The 21,553-nt window shown below is 48.8% G+C and overlaps 2 protein-coding genes across 5 annotated transcripts in view; both read right to left on the bottom strand.

Moving 5' to 3' along the window:
• LOC135812192 (death-associated protein kinase 2-like) overlaps positions 1-17,229 on the bottom strand; it is a 31,973-nt gene extending 14,744 nt beyond the window's left edge. The window contains exons 1-14 of one of the 4 annotated variants that reach the window (XM_065325512.1): positions 16,973-17,228; positions 13,125-13,346; positions 11,949-12,087; positions 9,644-9,767; positions 9,344-9,419; positions 8,956-9,108; positions 7,578-7,620; positions 5,576-5,653; positions 4,475-4,867; positions 3,600-3,773; positions 2,183-2,275; positions 1,239-1,421; positions 706-812; positions 119-169 (exon numbers count right to left, since the gene is read on the bottom strand). In XM_065325512.1, the coding sequence (XP_065181584.1) occupies positions 729-812; positions 1,239-1,421; positions 2,183-2,275; positions 3,600-3,773; positions 4,475-4,867; positions 5,576-5,653; positions 7,578-7,620; positions 8,956-9,108; positions 9,344-9,419; positions 9,644-9,767; positions 11,949-12,087; positions 13,125-13,346; positions 16,973-17,040 (1,830 nt within the window). In that variant the 5' untranslated portion in view covers positions 17,041-17,228 and the 3' untranslated portion in view covers positions 119-169; positions 706-728. Of the gene's footprint in view, positions 1-118; positions 170-705; positions 813-1,238; positions 1,422-2,182; positions 2,276-3,599; positions 3,774-4,474; positions 4,868-5,575; positions 5,654-7,577; positions 7,621-8,955; positions 9,109-9,343; positions 9,420-9,643; positions 9,768-11,948; positions 12,088-13,124; positions 13,347-16,972 lie in introns of those variants that run through there. The other 3 variants (XM_065325513.1, XM_065325514.1, XM_065325516.1) reach the window with 3 other exon arrangements.
• A 2,119-nt stretch (positions 17,230-19,348) lies between these two features.
• Positions 19,349-21,553, bottom strand: part of LOC135812194 (protein cornichon homolog 4-like) — a 6,113-nt gene continuing 3,908 nt past the window's right edge. The window contains exon 5 of the mRNA XM_065325518.1: positions 19,349-19,990. Coding sequence (XP_065181590.1) covers positions 19,954-19,990 — 37 coding nt within the window. The 3' untranslated portion in view covers positions 19,349-19,953. The remainder of the gene's footprint in view (positions 19,991-21,553) is intronic.

Genomic DNA, 21,553 nt, shown 5'->3' with positions numbered 1-21,553 from the left:
GACAAGTGGGCTGGCAATGGCATTACGCGTCATCACGCCCGTTTAGGCAACAGGGTGTGATTATACCATTACGTCATTGGTGATGTCGTTACATTGGCATACAGGCAACAGTACTCACCTCGAACGCTGATCTCGACGAACTGGAAACAGGACGACCGTCATTCATATCCTGAAGGGAATAAGAGCACATGACCGATAGGCCAACTCAGCAAAACTGACCATCGTGATCAGCAACACAGTAAGCCAAACAAGTATGTATGTTCTGGCCTGTGGAGAGAGAGAGAGAGAGAGAGAGAGAGAGAGAGAGAGAGAGAGAGAGAGAGAGAGAGAGAGAGAGAGAGAGAGAGAGAGAGAGAGAGAGAGAGAGAGGGAGAGAGAGAGAGAGAGAGAGGGAGAGAGAGAGAGGGAGAGAGAGAACGAGAGAGACAGACAGACAGACAGACAGAGAGAGAGAGAGAGAGAGAGAGAGAACGAGAGAGAGAGAGAGAGAGAGAGAGAGAGAGAGAGAGAGAGGAGAGAGAGAGAGAGAGAGAGAGAGAGAGAGAGAGAGAGAGAGAGAGAGAGAGAGAGAGAGAGAGAGAAGGGGGGGGGGGGAGAGAGAGAGAGACAGACAGACAGAGAGGATGGCAGAGGAAAGAATGGGCACTCTGTCACAGACAGAGGTAGGACACATTCCCCTGACAGCAACAAGGCACAGTTGCTTACCTCGGCATCACGATGCTTGGCAATCATGGAGTCGGATGTTTCGGCGTTAGACCGGTACCATCATCAATCGCTGGGGCACGTTCAAATCCACGTCGTCCACTGGAATTCTAAAATCACCAAGAACATTAATGAGTCAGTCAGCTTTTATTTCATTGGACTCTCACCTCAATATAATCCACACCTTGCAAGGTTCTCGCTACTAAACTGCGGGACAGATTGGTTATGGGCTGCGAGACTGGACTACAACTGATGCCACTGTAGCTCCCCCGCCCCCTTTAAGGGACGCAAACAACGCACAGTCAGATGGAATACTGTAATTTCACAAATGTTTGGTGTGCTTTTACTTTCGGTACATTTAGTTCATAACAAATTCCATGAAAAAACACTGACATTCACATCATACTGTAGGGAATCGCTTCACTGTACCTAAAATGTCTGTTCAATTAACATGACATTTTGCCCTCATTCCGAAATTTTAGAGTACTGCTATTCATGGATGGTACTCAAAGCCGCAGAGTGGTGGGGATCCTCACCTCTGTTGTTTGTTGGGAGGCCACCGACTCGCCCATGGTGCGCAGCATGCGCTTCAGCTCTTCGTTCTCCTTGCTCAGGCGCACCACGCGCTCCACCATCTCGTTCAGCTTCTCCGTCTGCGACGCGCTGGAGATGAGCACCTGTGCGACTTCCAGCTTGGACAAGTCCACAGCGGGAAGAGCCTAATAGGGAACAGCACGAAACAACAGAGGTGATGGTGCACTCAATTAGGAAATCACATCGCAAATATGGAAACCCCATACACCATCATCAAAGCAAGCAGTCCCCATTGCCGCAAATTTCTCTTATCTCAATCAAATTTCCTGACAGGAGCCATCATCAGGATCGCTTTGATGATCGTGTAGGGATTACCGTGTAATGGAGCGGCTGCAGTGGAGCTTGCGCACCTCAGGAAACAGATCACCAGCCCATGTTCATACAGTTGAACATCGATTATCCGACCACCTCTGGGCAGACAACTGTCAGGCGGTGTTCAGATAAGGCAAATGTTCCGGATAAGAAAAAAACTGTCACTCACACACTTTCAGTGGTTACTACTAGCCGCACGACCTTTTTACTTTTTACTTTTCAAAATTTTCGTATTTTTTTGAATGGCTCCCTACATGCACAGTGCGTACTCTACGGCACGTGCGCCTAAAAAAACTGTTACGGATAATCGAATGGTCGGATAGTCGATGTGCGGATAATGGATGTTCAACTGTACATGCAAATGTTAGGCACTGAACCAATTCTGAGAGTTTCGCCGAAGAAACTAATGGTGTCCTTCAGGTCGAGTCCGGATAAATGAGAAAGAGGATGTTGTAGGTAAAATGCTGGAAGATACAACTTTCCAGTGGCCAATGCATGCGAGCATGCACAACGTCTAAATAACACGATCAACACCAGGGCAAACACCGCCACTTGGTAGCATGGGTGTACGTACATTGGACATGGCTAGCTGAGAGCGGAGGTGACTCGCGGCCAGTTCCTCGTGAACGGCGGCCTTGGCAGAGGAGGCACCGATCGCAGGGGAAGGCTACAAGAGAAAGAGAAGAACGGCAAAGTCTAAGAATCACGGAGGAGAAACCATGAGCACCCGTAGAGACGGGTACGACAGCCGCACCTGTTCCTCTGCCGGCAGATGTGCTTGCCAGGCGTCAGTTACGATCAGGTTGGTGTTGATGCTGTTGAGTCTTCTCTGACCATTGCTTTCAACCACAGTGCCAAGTTTTTCTATGTACAGTCAACTTCGCTAATAACGACTGCGGATATAACGACAATTCGCGAATAACGACATAATTTCCATGCCCAGAGCAAAGTCCCATCCCACTGTAATACATATAATGAGACTTTGGGTATAACGACACTTCGCGAATAAGGACACTTTTTTGATGCCCCGCCGAGTGTCGTTATAAGCGAAGTTGACTGTATGCAGAGAGAAGCCGCCATTCCAAGAAGTAAGCATCCGGCAAAGCCCCTCTCTAAGTGAAATTACTACTACCAAGAGTCCACAACCCCAAGAGTGTGCAACTGGGGTCTGGCTGCTGTAGGCCCACTGCGCGGCGGAATGCCAACATTGCGTCATGCCACTGAGGCACAGAGGACAAAACTCCGCATTCCGCGGTGCTTGGAACCAGGGAGTAGTGCAAGCGCAACGGACGTGTACGTCATTTTGGACGTAACGTTGGAATTCCGCCGCGCGGATCTCCATGTATAGAGTTGCACACTCTTGGGGTTATGGACTATTGCTACTACTGTGCTGCGGCCATACATCCTCATAACACTGTTAGCTCAATCTGGGCTACACCAATTGATAAGAACATAATTATTTCCCAAATTTTCCGGCCTCAGAAACTGGTAACGACAGTACCAGATTTTTGTGATGCGGAAAAGGAGTTACAGAGCACGGAAGACTTTCCCTGGTATGTCTACGTATTGCACAGAGAGACAGGCGCGTGCGCCGGTGCCCTTAAAGGGGGGGGGCCTCCCGCGGAAAAAATTAAAAAAATGAAGCAAAATCCTGCATTTGAACGGAAAAAAAGGGGGTTCCGGGCACCCAGGAACCCATACGGGGCACGCACCTGGAGAGACCACTTTTATTGTGCTACTGCACTCAGGCATTGCCGACAGCCCCTGGCGTCTTCTTGCAGGGTGATAAGGGCATATAAGTTACATGTTGAGCTCAGGACAAAATACAGAAGGGGCATGAATAGTGCGAAGGGATTCGCGGAATGTTCATCGTCAACAGGATGCGCTGGCGCACGCAAAACAGACACTGATTCGAGCAAGGATCTTTGCTCTTTCTAAGCGTTTTTGAGTATGAGATGCTACACAATGCCTACAGTCTACAGAACACTAACCGGTGGTACGGCAGGAACTTGGACGGCGATGTTGGCGAGGCTGCTTTTCTCCTCGACTGCTGCACCAGCCTCACCAGATGTGTCGACAGATTGTGACTCCTCGGCTACTCCTGGTATCGCAAGGCTCGTGTTATCAATGGACGTGGAGCCGGCACGACGGAAACGAACTTGTCCCTGAACGCAGTAAGAACAAACACAGACAGCCCGCAATGAGAGAGGCCCATACGAAGCCCGCAACACCTTCATGCAAAGCAACCCGGTGCGTGTGTGTGTGAACGATATGTTTCCGACTTACTCAGGACATGTCGCGGCATAGAAGTGCCAGTGAACACCCCCCCCCCCCCCCCCCCCCGACTCTGGCTCCTTTATGGAGTGGCATGGCCCTAGTGGCAGCCATGCATTAGTAGTGGCTAGCAGTGCACGGGTGTGTGTGTGTGTGTGTGTGTGTGTGTGTGTGTGTGTGTGTGTGTGTGTGTGTGTGTGTGTGTGTGTGTGTGTGTGTGTGTGTGTGTGTGTGTGTGTGTGTGTGTGTGTGTGTGTGTGTGTGTGTGTGTGTGTGTGTGTGTGTGTGTGTGTGTGTGTGTGTGTGTGTGTGTGTGTGTGTGTGTGTGTGTGTGTGTGTGTGTGTGTGTGTGTGTGTGTGTGTGTGTGTGTGTGTGTGTGTGTGTGTGTGTGTGCGTGTGTGCGTGTGTTTGTGTGTGCATGTATTTTACATAATAGACACAAAAGGAAGATGCAGCAGGAGATACGTGTTTGGGCAAGCAACAATTCCGGTCACCACACCCAAATACAGTCTCTTTAAGTCGATGATCTTATACGAGGTACATGGAGGCAATAGAATTACGAAAATAAACATGATAGGGCCAATCGCTTACTCTGTTTAGTCTCAATGTCTTGCGTCCCTGCCGCTCAAAGGAGCCAGTAGAGCCGGGCGGGCGCGCTATGGATTTGGCGAAGTCCATCTCGACGGTGATGACTCCCTTGACGAGGTCGGTCTCGCAGTCCTCACCCTTGACAGTTATCTCTGGTGCCGCAACCTCCACTGGAGCGTCCACGTCCGGCGACTGCACAGTCTTCTTCTTCTTGTCCTTCAGCGAGCGATCTCGCAGTCGGATAGTGCTGCCGCGAGTGCGTGTACGCTTCAGCTTCGGTTCGGTCACGGTGTTGACTGGCAGACTGGAGTTCTTCTCCCGCTCCTCAACCATCTCCTTGAGGTAGCCGACCACGCGTGCCATCATCAACGTTCGTAGCACGGCTTGGATGGCCTCCTGCATTGTACAAGCAGAGTGATATATACACAGACGCACAAACACACATGCAAGAACACACCCACACACGCACGCAAACACACACACACACACGCGCGCACACACACACACACACACACACACACACATGTCCAAGCTATGGGGTCTGAGACGGCAGAACTTCACATCGCGTGACAAACCCGTACACATTGCGTAGACATGGAGTAGGCACAATGCGCGGCAGCTAGAGTGGTGGTGTACAACCCTGCTATTGGTAACACTCTCTGCTGGTCACTTTGCACTGTTCTCCAGCGCAACCTACTGTAAAACTGGAAAGTGTAGCGACCAAAAAAGTGTAACGTTTTTTTGGAATTTTGGCATGATACCGTGCAGAAAGTTTAACGATGGCTACCTGGCCACCCATCTGTATGCGCATCTTTATACAGACATCTCAAACCGGGTTCGCTATAACGTTTCTTCAAAATTATTATTTAATAACGAAAAAAAATGGTCGTTAAAACGTTAGACTTTGTGACTCATTAAACTTTCCGGTTTTACAGTATATCCTATACACAGCCATTGAGCATATCATGGAATGTACAAGCAATGTATGTAAGTATGCTGGGATAAGCAAAACACTGTCCAACACCCTGAACACCCTTTCCCCAGTAACAGGTGGTGTCTCGCATTCTTGCACTCGGGTGATTAACGATTGCAAGCCCGGCTTACCTGCCACTTGCGCTGAGCGTTGAAGCGACGCAGCCGCTTGGTGCCGATTCGCTTGAAGTTCTTCGTCTTCTTCGGGGCCTGTGAGCAAACAGATCGAGTATGTTGTGTTAGGTTGGGTATTGTGCAGCATGCACGTCAGTACGGGCCAATACAGTAAAAGACCACCTGTCTGTATATTGCGGTTGCACAACCATCACACGACCATATTGGACAGCCATGTGGGTTCTACCACAAGTGAATCCCTGCACCTATGGGTCGCATATGCCTGCCATGTTGGTTCCAACACCAATGATCTCTGTGTCTATGGATCGCATCAAGAGTCCATAATCCCTGCAGAGTGCGCAACTTCACTGATCAGATCTGCAGGGGCGTAGCACCCGCTACGACTGGTACGACCATGGCCGTACCACTTTTCGAAAAGTGTGGTCCGTCTCCGGAACGTGCAAAACCGTAATAAAAAAATCAGGATCCATCGATGCATACCGCGTACCGGTATGCACATCAGACTTTGACCTTTTTCTAGACTCGTAGTCGTAGATCTACTCGTAGATCTGCCATGCAGCTGCAGTCGTACTGAGTACTGTACTCGACTCGATTGCACACTGCGCCAGAAGTGTGCCAGAAGTTCCCAGAACGCAGGATTTTGTGTCTTTTTTACAAAATTTTCCCGGGGAGGTACCTCCGACCCCCCCCCCCCAACACGGCCTTCGGTCGTACCACTTCCAAAACCCCTCCTACACCCCTGATCTGGGACGGCGAAATCCGTGTTGCACATCATAGTGTGACATCGTGAGTAGGGGAAGTGTGTTTGGGTTTCGGAACGTGGTGGACAGCGTCGACGGAATGACGCACGTCCAACCCAAAAAACAACGTACATCACGGATTACGCCGTCCCGCAACCCCATCCCAGTTGCACACTCTGGGGGAGTATGGACTCTTGGTCGCATATGCTTGCCATGTTGGTTCCAACACCAATGAATCGCTGCACCGATGGGTCACGTGACATCGGTCATGTTGGTCCCACTGTCCGCTTGCAATGCACACGCTTTCGACACAAATGCAGTCGCGTCAACAAGACGTGGATTCAACCTATGAGGGATGAGTCACCACGGGGAAGCAAACTAGGAGTCCACACAGATGCACATGCGCATGCAAAGTACATCAAGTCCATAGAGAGCAGGTACCCATACATAGTAGAATGGTACTCAGCATCACTTTGGTACTGTTGGGTCCGAAGAAGAGAGGTTTCTTACTCACTAACACAACTGACAACGGGAACAGGTAGGTTGATGGAACGACATTTATTATAGACGGGATGACTAAGACCAGGACGAACGGAACGACTACATTGAGGAGTGAGAAAGAGATTATCTGAAGAGAGCGAGCTTATTGAAGAGGGAGTTTGCAGTTTGAAACTTCCAAGAGCAAATTCATTTTCGTCTACCGTGGCTGCAACACACCGTCACACTAAAAACTGAAGTAGAGAGAGTTTATCTTCACGGTGAAATGCAATCACTGAAGCGCAACATTGCATGTCCCAAATGTTGCATGCATTACGGTCTACAACTGTACAACTGTACAACTTCAACATATCTTTGTCTGTACAACTTCCACATTCGTCTGCTTGGCTGGACAAGTTCACTGACTATCCCAAAGAGCATGGAACGTTGATCACACGCCTACAGAACGGGACGTATGCATCCATTTCCCGCCGTTAGGTTTTACAGGGCAAGTCCACTACAACCGTACACGCTCTGATACCAGCTCTGCATAAAAGGTCATGAACTTTGTCAGGTCATACGCATCAAAGAACCAGAATGGGCTGTATCTGCCATAAATGGGGCAACTTGCCCCGCAAAAAGGTGACAGCCATCTTCGATGCATACCTTCTGTGTGCGTGCAACGTGATCACAGATTGCACATGAGTACTTTTCCCACCAGACAGAAGTACATTTTCGAGGTTGAGGTGACGAGAAAAGAAAGGACAGAGATTTCAACTCACCAGCCACTTGTGCTGCAGGGTCTTCTCCGCGGTGAGACGGTCACTGCACGGGGGCAAAACGTATACAACACACATACACAGTATATCGTGTTGACGGTGGACATGAGTACGGCGCGGAGACATTTGCCGTTCACAATCGCTACACGGCACTTTAGGGTTTAACGTCAGCCCCACGACGACGGCTGCAATCGCCAACCGTGCTGCAATGAAGGCAGCGAGTTGACGTACAAGGCTTCCTGCCGGCTTTCCACTTGGTGCATATCGATTTGCGTTCTACCTTGTGTTCACCCTTGTCGGTGAGGTATTGCCCTACTGAAATGTACCATCGGCCTTCACTTCCCTGCCAAGATTCCAGCAATTCCATGCCACACCGCAGCCAGTTATCGTATCACACCAGATCCAAGTGCTAGATAGGACAGAGAGTGCAGGAGTGATGCTCTCACGGACAACCCAACACACATTGCACACTTCCAAAACTCATTTTTTTATTAGGCCACACGTTTTTATTTCTATGTTTCTCGTCACCCGCACGCATACGATTCAGGGGTCTGGAAGAAAAAAAGAAAAACAACTATGCTGCACTGACTGTGCATGTGGGGACCAGCACACTCATGCACATGTGCATAATGTGGCCTGGCCTGCGCGACACATGATGCGAGGTCGGCATTTGTTGTGCGCAATCTAGCTGCACATGCACATAATTGTGATAGAAGCTCCTACCACATACTAGTTGCTAACTATGGATGCTTTTTGCATGGTGTATTGGTGGATTTTAGTGTGAACAAAGGTCTAGTAAACTTTTTTTTATTTTTTTCCACCTCTCCTATACGTTTTTAGATTTTCAGATGACGAGAAACATAGAAATAAAAACGTGTGGCTTTACAATGAACACAGCCCTGCTGGGAAGCATATGAATAGCAACGTGAAACAAGACATAGAGGCTCAGGGGCGGATCCAGAAGGGGTTCCAGGGGTTCCCCGGAACACCCTAAATTTCGTAAATGTACTACTGGCGACCATATGCGTGTCCACGTCCATGTATCAGCTGTTCAGTTTTGACTACCGTAAAGTCTTGTATAAAAGCCGCACTTGAATAGAAGCCGCAATTTTGGGCCCATCAAATCATACATAAGCCTGGTTTTAGTGTTGACATACATAGAAATACCTGTCTTGTATAGAAGCCTGTCTCATATAGAAGCCTGCAAAATGTCACCAAGAAAGTCATAGAAGCCGCGGCTTTTATACAAGACTTTACGGTATACTGGAACCCCCTGTAGAGGTTGCTGGTGCCGCCGCCGCTCAGGATATAGAGACGACATTCCAATGGACTGAGAGCAACACAGCCAACCAGAGGTCTCGGTGTTAGCGTTAGCACTTACGCTGGCTTCGGCGCGAGCAGTTCACAGATGAAGTCCTGCACTTCCGGCGACAGGTCGGCGAAGTACTCCTCCGGGAAGGCGACTTCGCCGGACGTGATGTTGCCGTAGGTTTCAATATCATCGTCGCCAAGGAAAGGAGAGCATCCACTGAGCCTGCAGTGCCGCGCAGTCAAATTCAGAAATGCACAGGAAACACAATTAGTTGCAGGTGATATCCAGCAGGAACTGTTGAAATCAGCGAAATGTATTATCGACTACAAAACTGCCCATTCACAAGACATCACACAACTACTACTGGCATAGCGTCCATGCCACTTGCCACATGACACATTCTTCACAAACGCAAGAGAACCACGACAACGTACAGGTTCAAAACGAGTCAACTCACAGGATATAGGTGATGACACCGACAGCCCACATGTCCGTGGCTGGAGATGTCGGTTCAAAGGAGATTGATTCCGGGGCTGCAGAAATACACCGAGAAGACAGCGAGAGACCAAAAAAATGAGAAAGTGCATAGGCGCTTTTTACTAGTACTCCCAAGCACCCCCCCCCCCCCCATACAGATACAAATGCACGAACACATACTCCCCCATACCCACTCAAACAGTCCACGGATATACACACCGACTGCTGACTGAACATCAGCATGAGTCAAACTAGTAAGAACCACACCACTGCCTCTCACCCATAAACTCCGGAGTGCCGACAATCTCCTTGGGCTCAGCTCTCGGGTCGTACTTCTGCGCCAGACCGAAGTCGATGATCTTGAGGTTCTGACAGCCCTCGTCCTGCAGCACCACATTCTCCGGCTGTAGCATATCCACAAACAGAACAGAAACAACAAAGCTCACTATAACCTCTGATGTTTGGGCAATGGTTGAACGTACTGGTACGCTGGCGTAGTAAAAGCAAAGCAAAATTATCGTGTCCGCTCCCGAAGGGAACTCAAGATGGCCGCTAACACCCGGTAAACCCACTGGCCACGGCTGTTCCAGCACAGGCACTTATAAATATGGCGTCGTTCGGTGCGATATATGTAACATTGTACGGACAGTGCAAATACGGGATGAGTTTGCGTTTTTGGAAGAAACTCATGTCGCTGTTCTAGGTAATTTGAGAGAGAAAAAGGGTGGAAAGGCATCCTGGCCTGCCCAGTTAGCTGTCTTTCCGCTTCAAACTTGCTCAAAACTACTCCTGGTAGTCCAGAGATTGACCGCCCCTGTGATTATCGGCCTCTGCTTGGCGTGCACGCGTGTACAATATTCAAATTGGACATTTCGTACTCGTTCAACGCACAATAGGAGAGATATCACAATTTCCAGCTCACTTGGCCGGCTGCTGTCTTCTACAATATCCCACATGCCATCTAAGGAATTTACAGCAGGAAGCAGCCTTCTAGACTCAACAGCAACTAAAGGGCCACGCCATTTGTCTTCCGAATCAAGAGAAAACAGGTTCCTGACCCGCCTCGCGAACTCAGAAGTTCATGCGCGAACAACAACGACACTCAGGGAAGACAACCAGAGGATAGTCCTCTACCTGGGAAAATTGCCATCTAGCCTGGGAAAAATCCAGGAAAGGCTTCTCGGGGCCGAGTTTGACAGCGACGACACAAGGAGTACTTCAGAGTGAAGCGAAAGTTGCACGACGCAGAACAAATGTTTCTTGAAGGAAAGGCAGGCATGTGAGGTACGAGCGGAAAGCTTGAAACAAGACGCACGTGACCAGCGTGTTCCCAAGGCTATCCGGGCTAACCAGTCACCAAAATCCACGGGAAACCATGGCCTACTCGTGTTCTGGCGATTTGAAAATTCAAATTTCTTGCCATTGAAGCCCGATCGAGACTTTCGGCGGCCATATTGTAAAGTGGCGTGAAATCGCACAAAAAAACAGCTGTGTGACGATGACGTAGTGGACTTAGGAAAATGCAAACAGTGAGTGTCTGTAGCACCAGTAAAGGCTTCCAGAGATCCCATGCTCCAGAAAAGTCCAACACTGCTGTAGCCATATTGCGGTCAGGTACAGAAGAGTAAAACCTGCTACCATAACAGCTGAATTCTTAACCCTTTCCATGCCAGCATGTTTTCATGTGTTGGCCACGCATTGTTCAGGCGCTGAGCTCAACTGTTCAAAGCTGCACGCGCACCTCAGAACGAAATTTATTGCTATTTCACTGTACCTTGATGGATTTTCACGATCCATGGCTTGTTGGAAAGATCTGGACAACAGGAAGCCATGTTAGGCACTCACAGCGCGACAGGCATACCAGGGCCACTTCCATCTCCTCTCAAAGTCCCCCTACAATGCCTGAAAATAACAAAACGACTGCCTCTCATGTTTTCTTTCGTCTTCTTGCTCATTGTGAACTGATTTTCACGATTCAAACTGCGTTGGAAAGCTGATATTCAAGCGCGTTTGTTGCAGCTGACTGCGCACGCGCTGTGTCTAGGGGAAATCCCCTAGCCCGCACGAAGTCGCGAACAAAAATTGGAATCGATCGCCAAAAAATGAAATTTGCGCATTCTGGCCGTTCAATTTATCGCCGCTCGGTCATACCTTATCGTATCGCGAAGAACTTTATATCCCTGGAAAGCTGAGCTCAAGACCTTTCCAGCGGTGTCACAACCTTAGCAGTCCGAGATATTTTGACGGAGTTACAACAGTTTGTACACTAGTCTATAGCGCGCGATACACATGTACTGTACAGTGTACATTGTACAGTGTAGGCAGAACGCGTAAACGCGTCCGTGGCCAATCGGCTCATACTAAAAAAACGCGTATACGCGTCCATGGCATGGAAAGGGTTAATGTAGCGTGAAAGTAAAGCGACTCCCCGTCCTCCACATGCGTGCGCACCCACACGCACGCACGCACACCCACCCACGCATGCACATCCACCCACACGCACACACGTCCACCCACCCCCACACACACACACGCACGCCCACACAATAATGCGGTGAAACCATAGCATATTTGGCACAACTGACCTTGAGATCCAGGTGGATGTAACCCTTGTGGTGGATGAACGCTATGCCATTCAACATTTGCTTGAGGTAATCGATGGCCTCCGTCTCCATGAAGTGATCTTTCTTCGCTAGCACAGCGAACAGCTCTGTACCGCGCAGCCTGTGTAGTGTGTGCAATACAGAACAGAAGCCCATCGCAAGAGTCGTCAATGCAGGGAATTGAGCTGATGATAGGTGGAATAAGTTCAATAGGTTCAGTGACTCGTTTTTCATGAACGAAACGAGTGCTGACACCCGGTCCGGGTTAGAGTCTCGTTGACATCTCGTTCAGAAGATTCGTTTTTACGAATCCGGCCTGCCTGATTCGTATGCAGCTCCGAGATCGATCTGCCCCAGAAAGTGTGAAAACTTTTTGACTTTTGTGAAAAAATTTCATCTTTGTTGATTATCGATTCTTTCGTTTTCACTTTCGTTGTGTTTGGTAAGAATTTTTCCTTTCCTTTTTCCGCAATGTCAAGTGAAGTGCAGGCTCCCCCAACATCCCCCTCCACCCCCGTGTCTCCCTGTGGAGCAACTCCTGTAGAATGCAGAAGAATTCGCAAATTTGCAGTCTTAGATGACATCAAGTTGCTGAACTTGATCTTGTCCTCCGGACATGAAAACGTCTTTGCCTTACCGCAAGGGAATAAGGCTTGGCAGGACATCGGCAACGCCCTGTCACGGTCGGAACAGTTAGTTCTTGATGATGTGCTGACATGACGTTCGAACGTTTGTATCAAAAAAGTCTTTGTGCGAAGAAATTTTGCAGAAAGATCTTTCAAATTTTCTCTCCGCCATATTTACCATGACAATCATGATGCGACTCGCTGTCTTCTCGTGCACGAGTCACTGAACCTATTTTGGGCACTGCACGAGCCGAATACAAAACGAAATCGATCTCGTTTTGTTTACGAGTTGACAACGAATCACTGACCCTCTCTGATGTAAATCATTCGGCGTGGAGTGGGATAAGACGTACACCTGGTTATTATGCTAGACTCATATGGCGACATCGACACACCTGGCGAAAAGACGGTAAATGCACGCCTGCCTTCACACGCTCTGTTAGCTGCAAAGCTGCAGTGAAGTCTTCATTCTTCTGAGTGAAGCTTCGTCCGAAGACATTCAAAAATCATGGTAGTATACATATCCACTTACAGTTCCATGACCATGATGATGTTGGTCTTGTCCTCAAAGACGGCCTCGAGCGAGACGATGCGCGGATGGCCGTTGAGGTTCTGCATGATCTCAATCTCACGGTAGATGTCCTCCGGACGCTGGCCGCGACCCACGCGCGTCTTGCGCTTGCGAATGAACTTGGCCGCATAGTCCTCATCGTCATCCTTGCACCGGCACTTCTTGACCACGCCGAACTTGCCCCTGAACACGCACAGCAACAACGGCAGCACACACACATTGAATTGAGTGTTACAATGGGCAGGATTAGATTGCGCTTGCTCCACATCCTATGCGAGGCCAGCGCCATGTAGTACTGTGAGTGACTCACTGGAAATCATAGCTATACAAAGGAACCTGACATGTTGAGTATTTAGAAAAGAGATCCTGTCAGCTTTTTGGTTAGCGCTGTTCAGAACGTACAGTGGCTAGTGCGTCTTTGATTACCACCGGGCAAAGAGGGAACTGCACGTGATCCGGAGTGCCCTACCCCAGTCCACTATCGTTCACATGCAATACATTTTTTCTCCGTATACACTCATAATTATCTTTTATCCGGACCACAAACGTATGGCCACCTCGGTCTATCGCAGCACACCCTGTGGGTGAATTTTAGTGGAAATATTGCTCCACTTGTCCCATTTTTGTGTGAAAATAGTGAGGTCACACGCCAGATCTCTGGCACTTCCCCATCAAAATGTACATGTATGCGAGTGAGAGTTACGGACAATGGCAGGTATGCATAGAAGATGGCCGTCACCTTCTTGCTAGGCGAGTTATGGGGTATTCGCACGACAGGCAAATCCACGTGCACCAGAAAGTTGCTATGGTATTTTACCTGTGAACGAGAAAAGTGGCCGAAAAGTGCAAGCGACCTGGGGCCCCCCACTTTCACGATAATCGTGGCATGCAGGAGTACATTTACACCAAAAACCGCGAAACAAGACTTCATTTTTTACGCAGCTCTTTAGAGCATGATAATTATTGTATGCGTGTTTTGAAAATTTGAAATACCCATGGCTAATGGTCGGTGAAGCATTCAAAAATGCAAACGCGCCTGTCGTCGAGTGCATGTAGCTGTGTGAATCCACACAGTCACTTTTCTCGCATGTCACTCCCTGTAAAACGTGCAAGTGCCTGTCGTGTGATGCGTGATGTGCGCCTTGATCCCGAGACCATTGGACGGGGGAGCGCACTTCACCTCACCGGCACAGCTCAATAGCACCTACACGCCCTTTGTAGTCCCCTATGTTCTCTTGATGTTGTGTTGTTTTTCTCTTCCATTCTATCAAGAGTACATAACCCCAAGAGTGTGCAACTCCAGCTATGGGGTCTGCGACGGCAGAACTTCACATCACGTGATGAACCCGTACACATTATTTGCACTCTGTGCATGATAGATACTGGGTTGTACGCAGCCCAGCTTGGGGTACAACTCTCTTCTGATCACTTTGCACTGTTTGCCAGCATAACCTTTTGAACCATGTCACGTGATGTGAAATAATGAAGTCAACTTGAAATTCTGTCGGGACAGCAGGGTATGTGGGAGTTGCACACTCTGGGGGGGGGGGGGGGGGGGGGTATGTACTCTTGGTACAACCCATTCTAGTACATTTATGAGTATGACCGTACAGAGTTCATGACCTTTTATGCAGAGCTGGTATCAGAGTGTGTACGGCTGTAGTGGACTTGCCCTGTAAAACCTAACGGCGGGAAATGGATGCATACATCCCATTCAGCAGGATAGACTTTGGAACCAGCCGTGAGCTGTTGATAATATTTCTACCAATCAGAATGTGTGCACATGCCCCAGAGCCCGCCAATGGATACGGGTGTATGACAGGGAGTCAGATGACGAGAGCCTCGTGAAAGTCCGCACTGCATACGCGCGGCAAAGGCCCATGACGGGTCGGCGTGTTCATGCGTGCGTATCGCAAAATGTGGACGACATCTGCGTTCCCTCCTGGTGATTGGAAATGTTTCCGCTGGAACCCCTTCCACTCTGATTTGTCTGACACATACACCGCCTTTACTCTCGGTAACTGAATATACAATACAGACTACATATAATGCCGAGGAACTGCAACAGGCGCACACTCATGCTAACGCCACGTTTTGCGATGCGACACGGGACTTACAGCCCTGCGTTTCAGCCCGGGGCAGCACACTACAGTCGTAGTGTGTTCGCTGCATACTCACAACGGGATGGCGTGTGCTCAGCGCATATAAACTCACTGCGGGCTGGCGACCAGCCCAGCCGTGCACATGTTAACACCCTTGGCGGGCTGGCCCACTCGCTCCAGCCCGGGCTGGAGTTGCACATATAATAGGCCCCTTAGAGTACGTAAACTCCGAGAGTGTGCAACTCTTGCATACCCTGTTGTCCTCACCCAATTTCAAGTTGACGTTATTGACGCGATGCTCCTCGCACAAGTGATTTACGTGTGTACTGGGTGTCAACTCAACGAATCGCACGTGTTTCCTTGCACTAATTTGTACAGGGGAAGTGTGTGTAATTTGTACAGCACCAAAATAATAGGGATTCGTCCAAAGCAGGTTCAGGCTACGTATGATGATACGAGTCCACTGCACGTTGCATCATAAAAAAATAATGAGGTCAACCAAATTCTGACGGGACAGCAACCAAAGTGGAGTTGCACGCTCTAGTCTTGGGGAGTTATGTATGTACTATTGGCATCGAGCTCAATCACAAATTCAACTGTTTTCATGGACCTGCTCGCTCGTCCAGAGTTAAATGCTGTGGCCATGCGGGCCTCTACCCACTCAAGCTGAAGTTCTCCAAACAACACAGTACCTCAGCTCTAGTGGAAACGATGTCTGCGATTTCCTTTCAAGATTAGGAACGATCCTTCGTTACTTATTCACACAAAACATCTCCAGTTTTTTTTTAAAAAGCCTCGGGTTGACGAACCAATGTACTTGTACGCATGCGCTATGCGATTGACCAAGCAGACAAGACGTTTTCTTCGCTCGGGTTGTACAATAATTACAACTCACTATCCACATGGCCACACCACAACCCCCCGTACACATCTATGTACGGCCGACAGAGTTTTCGCTGCTGTTTCCTTTCGAAAAAAGAGAATTGTATCGCGGGGTCCCGAAACAGCCAGCTGACGTTGCAGTTTGGTTCGTTGTGTACAAGTGTGCTTGCAATCCGGATTCAATCCCTAGCCTAGGCTACGGACGGGCTACCCTTTGTGACGCTCCGTGCAGTTCTGCAACACCCAGTAGATCTACGTGCACCGACAAAGGCAGGGGAGTGAAAGCAAACACAACGACCCTAACAGCACTGCTCTGGAGGGCAGAAAGTCCAAGGCCGAAAACCTTCTCAAAATGCAGGCAAGAACACCTTGCGCAAGAAGCAAACGAGCTGCCGAAGAAATACCTCCGCAGCAATCATCCACAAAACTATTCACACGAGGCACACGTTTACAAGTTCGAACAGACAACAATTGAGAACAGTCGCAGGACCACAATGCTTTGAGAGCAGAAGTCTTGGAAGGATCACAGATATTTTCCTCACGGATATTTCCTCGTGCATGTACGCACACAAATGCATACGGTAACCACGATGTGTCAAAACTGATTGGAATGAGGTGAGGTCGAGAACTGACTGCATACAATGGATGGGATCGCCAAGCCGATTGCATTTGACAAGACTATGCACTACGCATGGAAGCAACAAGCGGAACAGATCTACAAGCGCCACATTCCCCCACGACCAGAACTACCTAGTGGCGAAATTCACCCCAAAATCACTTTCAGAAATGTTGTCCTCAACTAAAACTTGAAGGTAAATGTCTTACCTTCCCAGCTCATCGCCAAGGTCGAAGCTATCCTCGATAGGTGTGGTTTTTATATCCACGTTCACCATTACCGCTGCCGCATATGCAGTAATCTGCTACTAGAGGACAACCACTACAACTCTCAACCGTGTCAAGCGGAAAGGTTGCTAAACGAAAATACAGAGACCGAGAAAGGTTGAGAATCAAGGGGCAACAACTACTTGAACAAGCAATGTTCACTGCACTTTTTCAATTGAGCTTTTTCGCAAGGTGGCCGATGTGAAAGTGCACACGGAAAGTAGTTGTGCAGTCTGCGATATGCAGCGCTGGGCGTGGAAATGATGACCACCAGGCCCAGGGAGTACTAAAAAACCGGCTTTTTATCTACTCCGGACCACACATGTGCACGACTCCAGACCGAAAATGGCCAACAAAGATGACGACGCCGCTTTTTTCAACTTTTCCTGTCGTCAGTGTCGACTACAAAAATAGCTGTCGTCCAAGTGTAGATCTACGTCATGGTACAAGGTACATGTGTAGGTCCACATGGACATGTCTTTCTCTAAACTAAAGTAATACTACTAATAGTTGACATGGTTGATGCTTCCTATACAACAGTTACAATGACAGTGCGACGAGTCCTCGTCTCGATTTGGCACGGAAGATTTCCAAGGATGTACATGATTGTGTTACTTCGAATTCTGTGTGCTATGGCAGTCTCTGAACAAATCTAGAATCTCTTCCGCCAGAGATTTCCTCGTCGTCATCGGTTTCACTAGAGCTAGAATTCTCGATATCTTTCCTCGTCCAGAAGCTCTTGGAAGCTGAAAGTACCTTGTTGGCGTGAAAACCAAAACAAGATCGATGCAAACTAGTCTTTAAAAAAAGCCAAACACCTTAGTTACGTTGGTACGACATAGAACCATTGAACGTTGAACCAAGAGTATAACCTGGGGGGTTATACTCAATCTTGGTTGAACCGTACACAATGTGTTCCTCTGTGACGTATGTTTCTTATGCATGGGATAGGTGAACATTGAATATACCGTACTGGCAATATATGTTGCCGCAGTGAGGCCATGAAGCGTTAATACATTGGCACATGTTTGCCGCACGCAGGGCGTTACATGCAAAGTCGCACAGGAGCCGTTACACAGGTTTCTATATTGCCGCAGTCCTTTTTTTGCTATTGCCGCATCACTTTTTTGCTATTGCCGCATCATTTTTTTGCTTTTGCCGCATCATTTTTTCTTGTGCAGTGCAAACTGCAATGAAAAGATCGCCGCACCCCGCCGGACGCGCGTTACGAACTCAACGAAAATTTGTCGCACTAGCCTGGTCGCGTGTTACGCCGCACCCCCTGCGTTACGCGTTACGCGGCAACATATATTGCCAGTACGGTAGTGAATAATGTCTGTTTTCATACATGATCGCAATACCAGTCGATAGCATTGAATCTAGTCGATAAGGAATTTGGGTTAGTTGAATCACTCCTATCATGCATTGAAAACAAACGCCCCCCCCCCCCCCCTTTAATTTCTACCTGCGACGCGACTTCAGGGTGTATGTCAAAAATGTGGCGTCGAGCTGATGCATACACTGCTGCACATAATACGTGCCAGGGTAAGTATGCTCATGTGGGTGAATATGTGCACAATCCCATCATGCCAAGTCTGATCTTCTGCGCTGTGCACCATGCTGCACTCGATAGCTCTCCCGGGAAACCCGCGCTGGGAAGTGCTGAAGGGGGGGGGGGGTTACCCGGTGGCACGCTCGGCGGCTCTTGAGTTTGTTTGCTCTTGCCACAGCCTGATACATGCACAGTAGTACACACACAAACACACACACACACACACACACACACACACACACACACACACACACACACACACACAACACACCACACACACACACACACACACACTCACACACACCACACACACCGTGGACCTTGGACTTGCCCATTGCCAAAGGCAATGATAGCAAAAGGACAAATTCGGCCGCAACCGGCAGAAAGGTTCGTGACGCTTGAGGTCGCCGGGCCGGCAGCAGGTTTTCCCCGCGTCCACAGCGACATGCTGCCGTGGCGGACACACACACACACACACACACACACACACACTACTACTACTACATGTACTACTATAGCATGACTGCCCATTGGGCAATGTCACCCCCGGAGGGGGCCAGAGTTTGGAGGGCACCGTCATTGGCAGGACTTCTGGTGCCTCGTCAAATCTTGCTGTCGTCGGAAACGCTTCGGGCAATGCATGCAGATCAGCACACACACACACACACACACACACACACACACACACACACACACACACACACACACACACACACACGTACACACGCACGCACGCACCTCACTCTGCCAAATACACCGGACAGGGATTTTCAGTAAAATAGCACTAGACTAAGGGTACATTCTCAGCATACATCATCTGAGGCAGCGCAATGGCGAGATTATAGACAGCAATTTCAATATGATCAAATCGCTGAAGACTTGCAGCAGGTCAACAGCGGCACTATGCATGGCACGCACAGAAACATAGCGAAAAGCCGTAACAAGGTCATGCGTGCCGGTACCATAGCTAACAACACATACATACACAAACGAAAACATATTCAGGCCGATAAAGTTGAAACATATCTTGAATCCAAGGCAGAGAATCCTGAAACCAGGCACGTCGTTCGAACAGAGAGATAGAGCAAGAGGGCGAGAGAGAGAGAGAGAGAGAGAGAGAGAGAGAGAGAGAGAAACGAGATGAAGAAAATACTCCAACAGCCAGCCGAGCATACGCTCTGCTTACGGGCAAGATCCACGTGCTGATTGCGAGGTAGTCGGAACTACACCAGCACGAAATGTAAGAAAGCGAAAATGCCCGACTGCAGGACTTAATCCCAGTCAACACATCATACTGGATGCATGTACAGTTGTCACACCTTCAAATTCCACTCAGAACGGAACTCTCAGAGCGTCGCCACACAGCTCCCTTTCATGAATCTCCCATTGTGACTAGTGCCACCACCAAGCTGGGGGAAAGGACACAAGCGCATACACACGCACATGCAGGCAGATATTACAACATTAGGAAAAATCAAAAGAGTGGTCAGAGCGGCAAGCCAGAAGCAAAATAATGCATGAATGTGTGGGTTTGGGTGTGTGAGTGTGCTACATGGGGGTAGGTGTCCATTTCACATGCAAATCGGAAATTTGCCCGAATGCTTGGTCACTCTTTCGGCAAAAGTAGCGTATTGTATTCAGCAGAACAGGGTCCCGATCAGACCTTACACTCATATCTTTCTTATCCGGGCGGTCAGGACATGGACACGTTTGTCGTGTACATTGTGATGAGGAAGTGCCAGAGATCTGGCACGTGATGTCACTACCGTTGATCTGCCCCTACCCCCCCCCCCCCCACCCTATGTCGCTTCCCCGCTAGTTTTTCGGCAGGGGGCGGGAATAACATTAAGTCGGTCAAGTTGATGTACAACAAAGCAGAAGATCAGACTTGGCATGCTGGATTGTGCACATGCTTCATCCTGCACTGGCACGTATCGTGTACGGCAGTGTAAGCGTTGGTTCAACACCGTATTTCACTGTATATGCCGAAGTCACTTCACAGCAGCAGAAATTAGAGAGGGGTGGATCAACGGTACTTCACGGTATGTATGTATGTATGTATGTCCACAAAGGACGAAACAGTTCTGTCCGCAGATTGAGTATTTCGCTCCTGCTCTTGTAGCAGTTGAGCACTCTTGCGTGGGGTAGTGCCTTTGCTGTTTGCGTTATGCAGACCTCACTGACTTGTCAGTTTGAGCACTCTGGCAAGGTACGTTCGGGCCTGATTGGAAATTTTTATTTCCATTGCTATCAGGTTCGGCCTCATTTCTCTGTGCTGCGTTGACGAGTCCACAAAGGACGAAACAGTTCTGTCCGCAGATTGAGTATGTATGTATGTATGTATGTATGTATGCATGTATGTATGTATGTATGTATGTATGTATGTATGTATGTATGTATGTATGTATGTATAACTCATAATCACAAGGTGATCATAGAGGCATTAATCAGCGAGAGAATTGCGAATGATGTCTCTGAATCCAACTCTATCGTGCGCTGCATGAGAGAGAGCATGCAAAGGGAAGACCCGTCCAACTTCTAATGTTAGAAATCCATGATGTTGTGGGCCTTCCTCTCGGTCGAGATCCAGGAGTTGATCCTTGCAGGAAGGGCTTGGAGAAAACGTCATGTCTCGTAACATGGCCAAACCACATCAACTTCAATTTCTTGACTTCGTTCGCTAACCGCAGATGTCATTGATTTTTTCCAGGATAGATTGGGACTTCGGGGTATTTACAAAAAAAGCTGACAGCCTACTAGTAACTCTCCCACATGGTGCCCGGTAGACCGAGGTGCCCATAACTTCAATGTTAGGGTAAGAGAGATATGCCCGAGATAAGAGTATATCTGGGAGCTAGTCAGAGCGCCAACTGGCATAATTTAGGCAGAGAGCGATCAAGACACAGAGAAACAGAACCAAGCAGAATCTGAATGTCCAGAGCAAGCAGACAGCAGGACAACAACACAGCGAA

The sequence above is a fragment of the Sycon ciliatum genome, chromosome 3 (assembly GCF_964019385.1).
Source record: "Sycon ciliatum chromosome 3, ocSycCili1.1, whole genome shotgun sequence".
NCBI classification, from domain to species: domain Eukaryota; kingdom Metazoa; phylum Porifera; class Calcarea; order Leucosolenida; family Sycettidae; genus Sycon; species Sycon ciliatum.
Note: the sequence above shows the minus strand (reverse complement) of the source record. Positions and strands in the feature narration are given on the sequence as shown.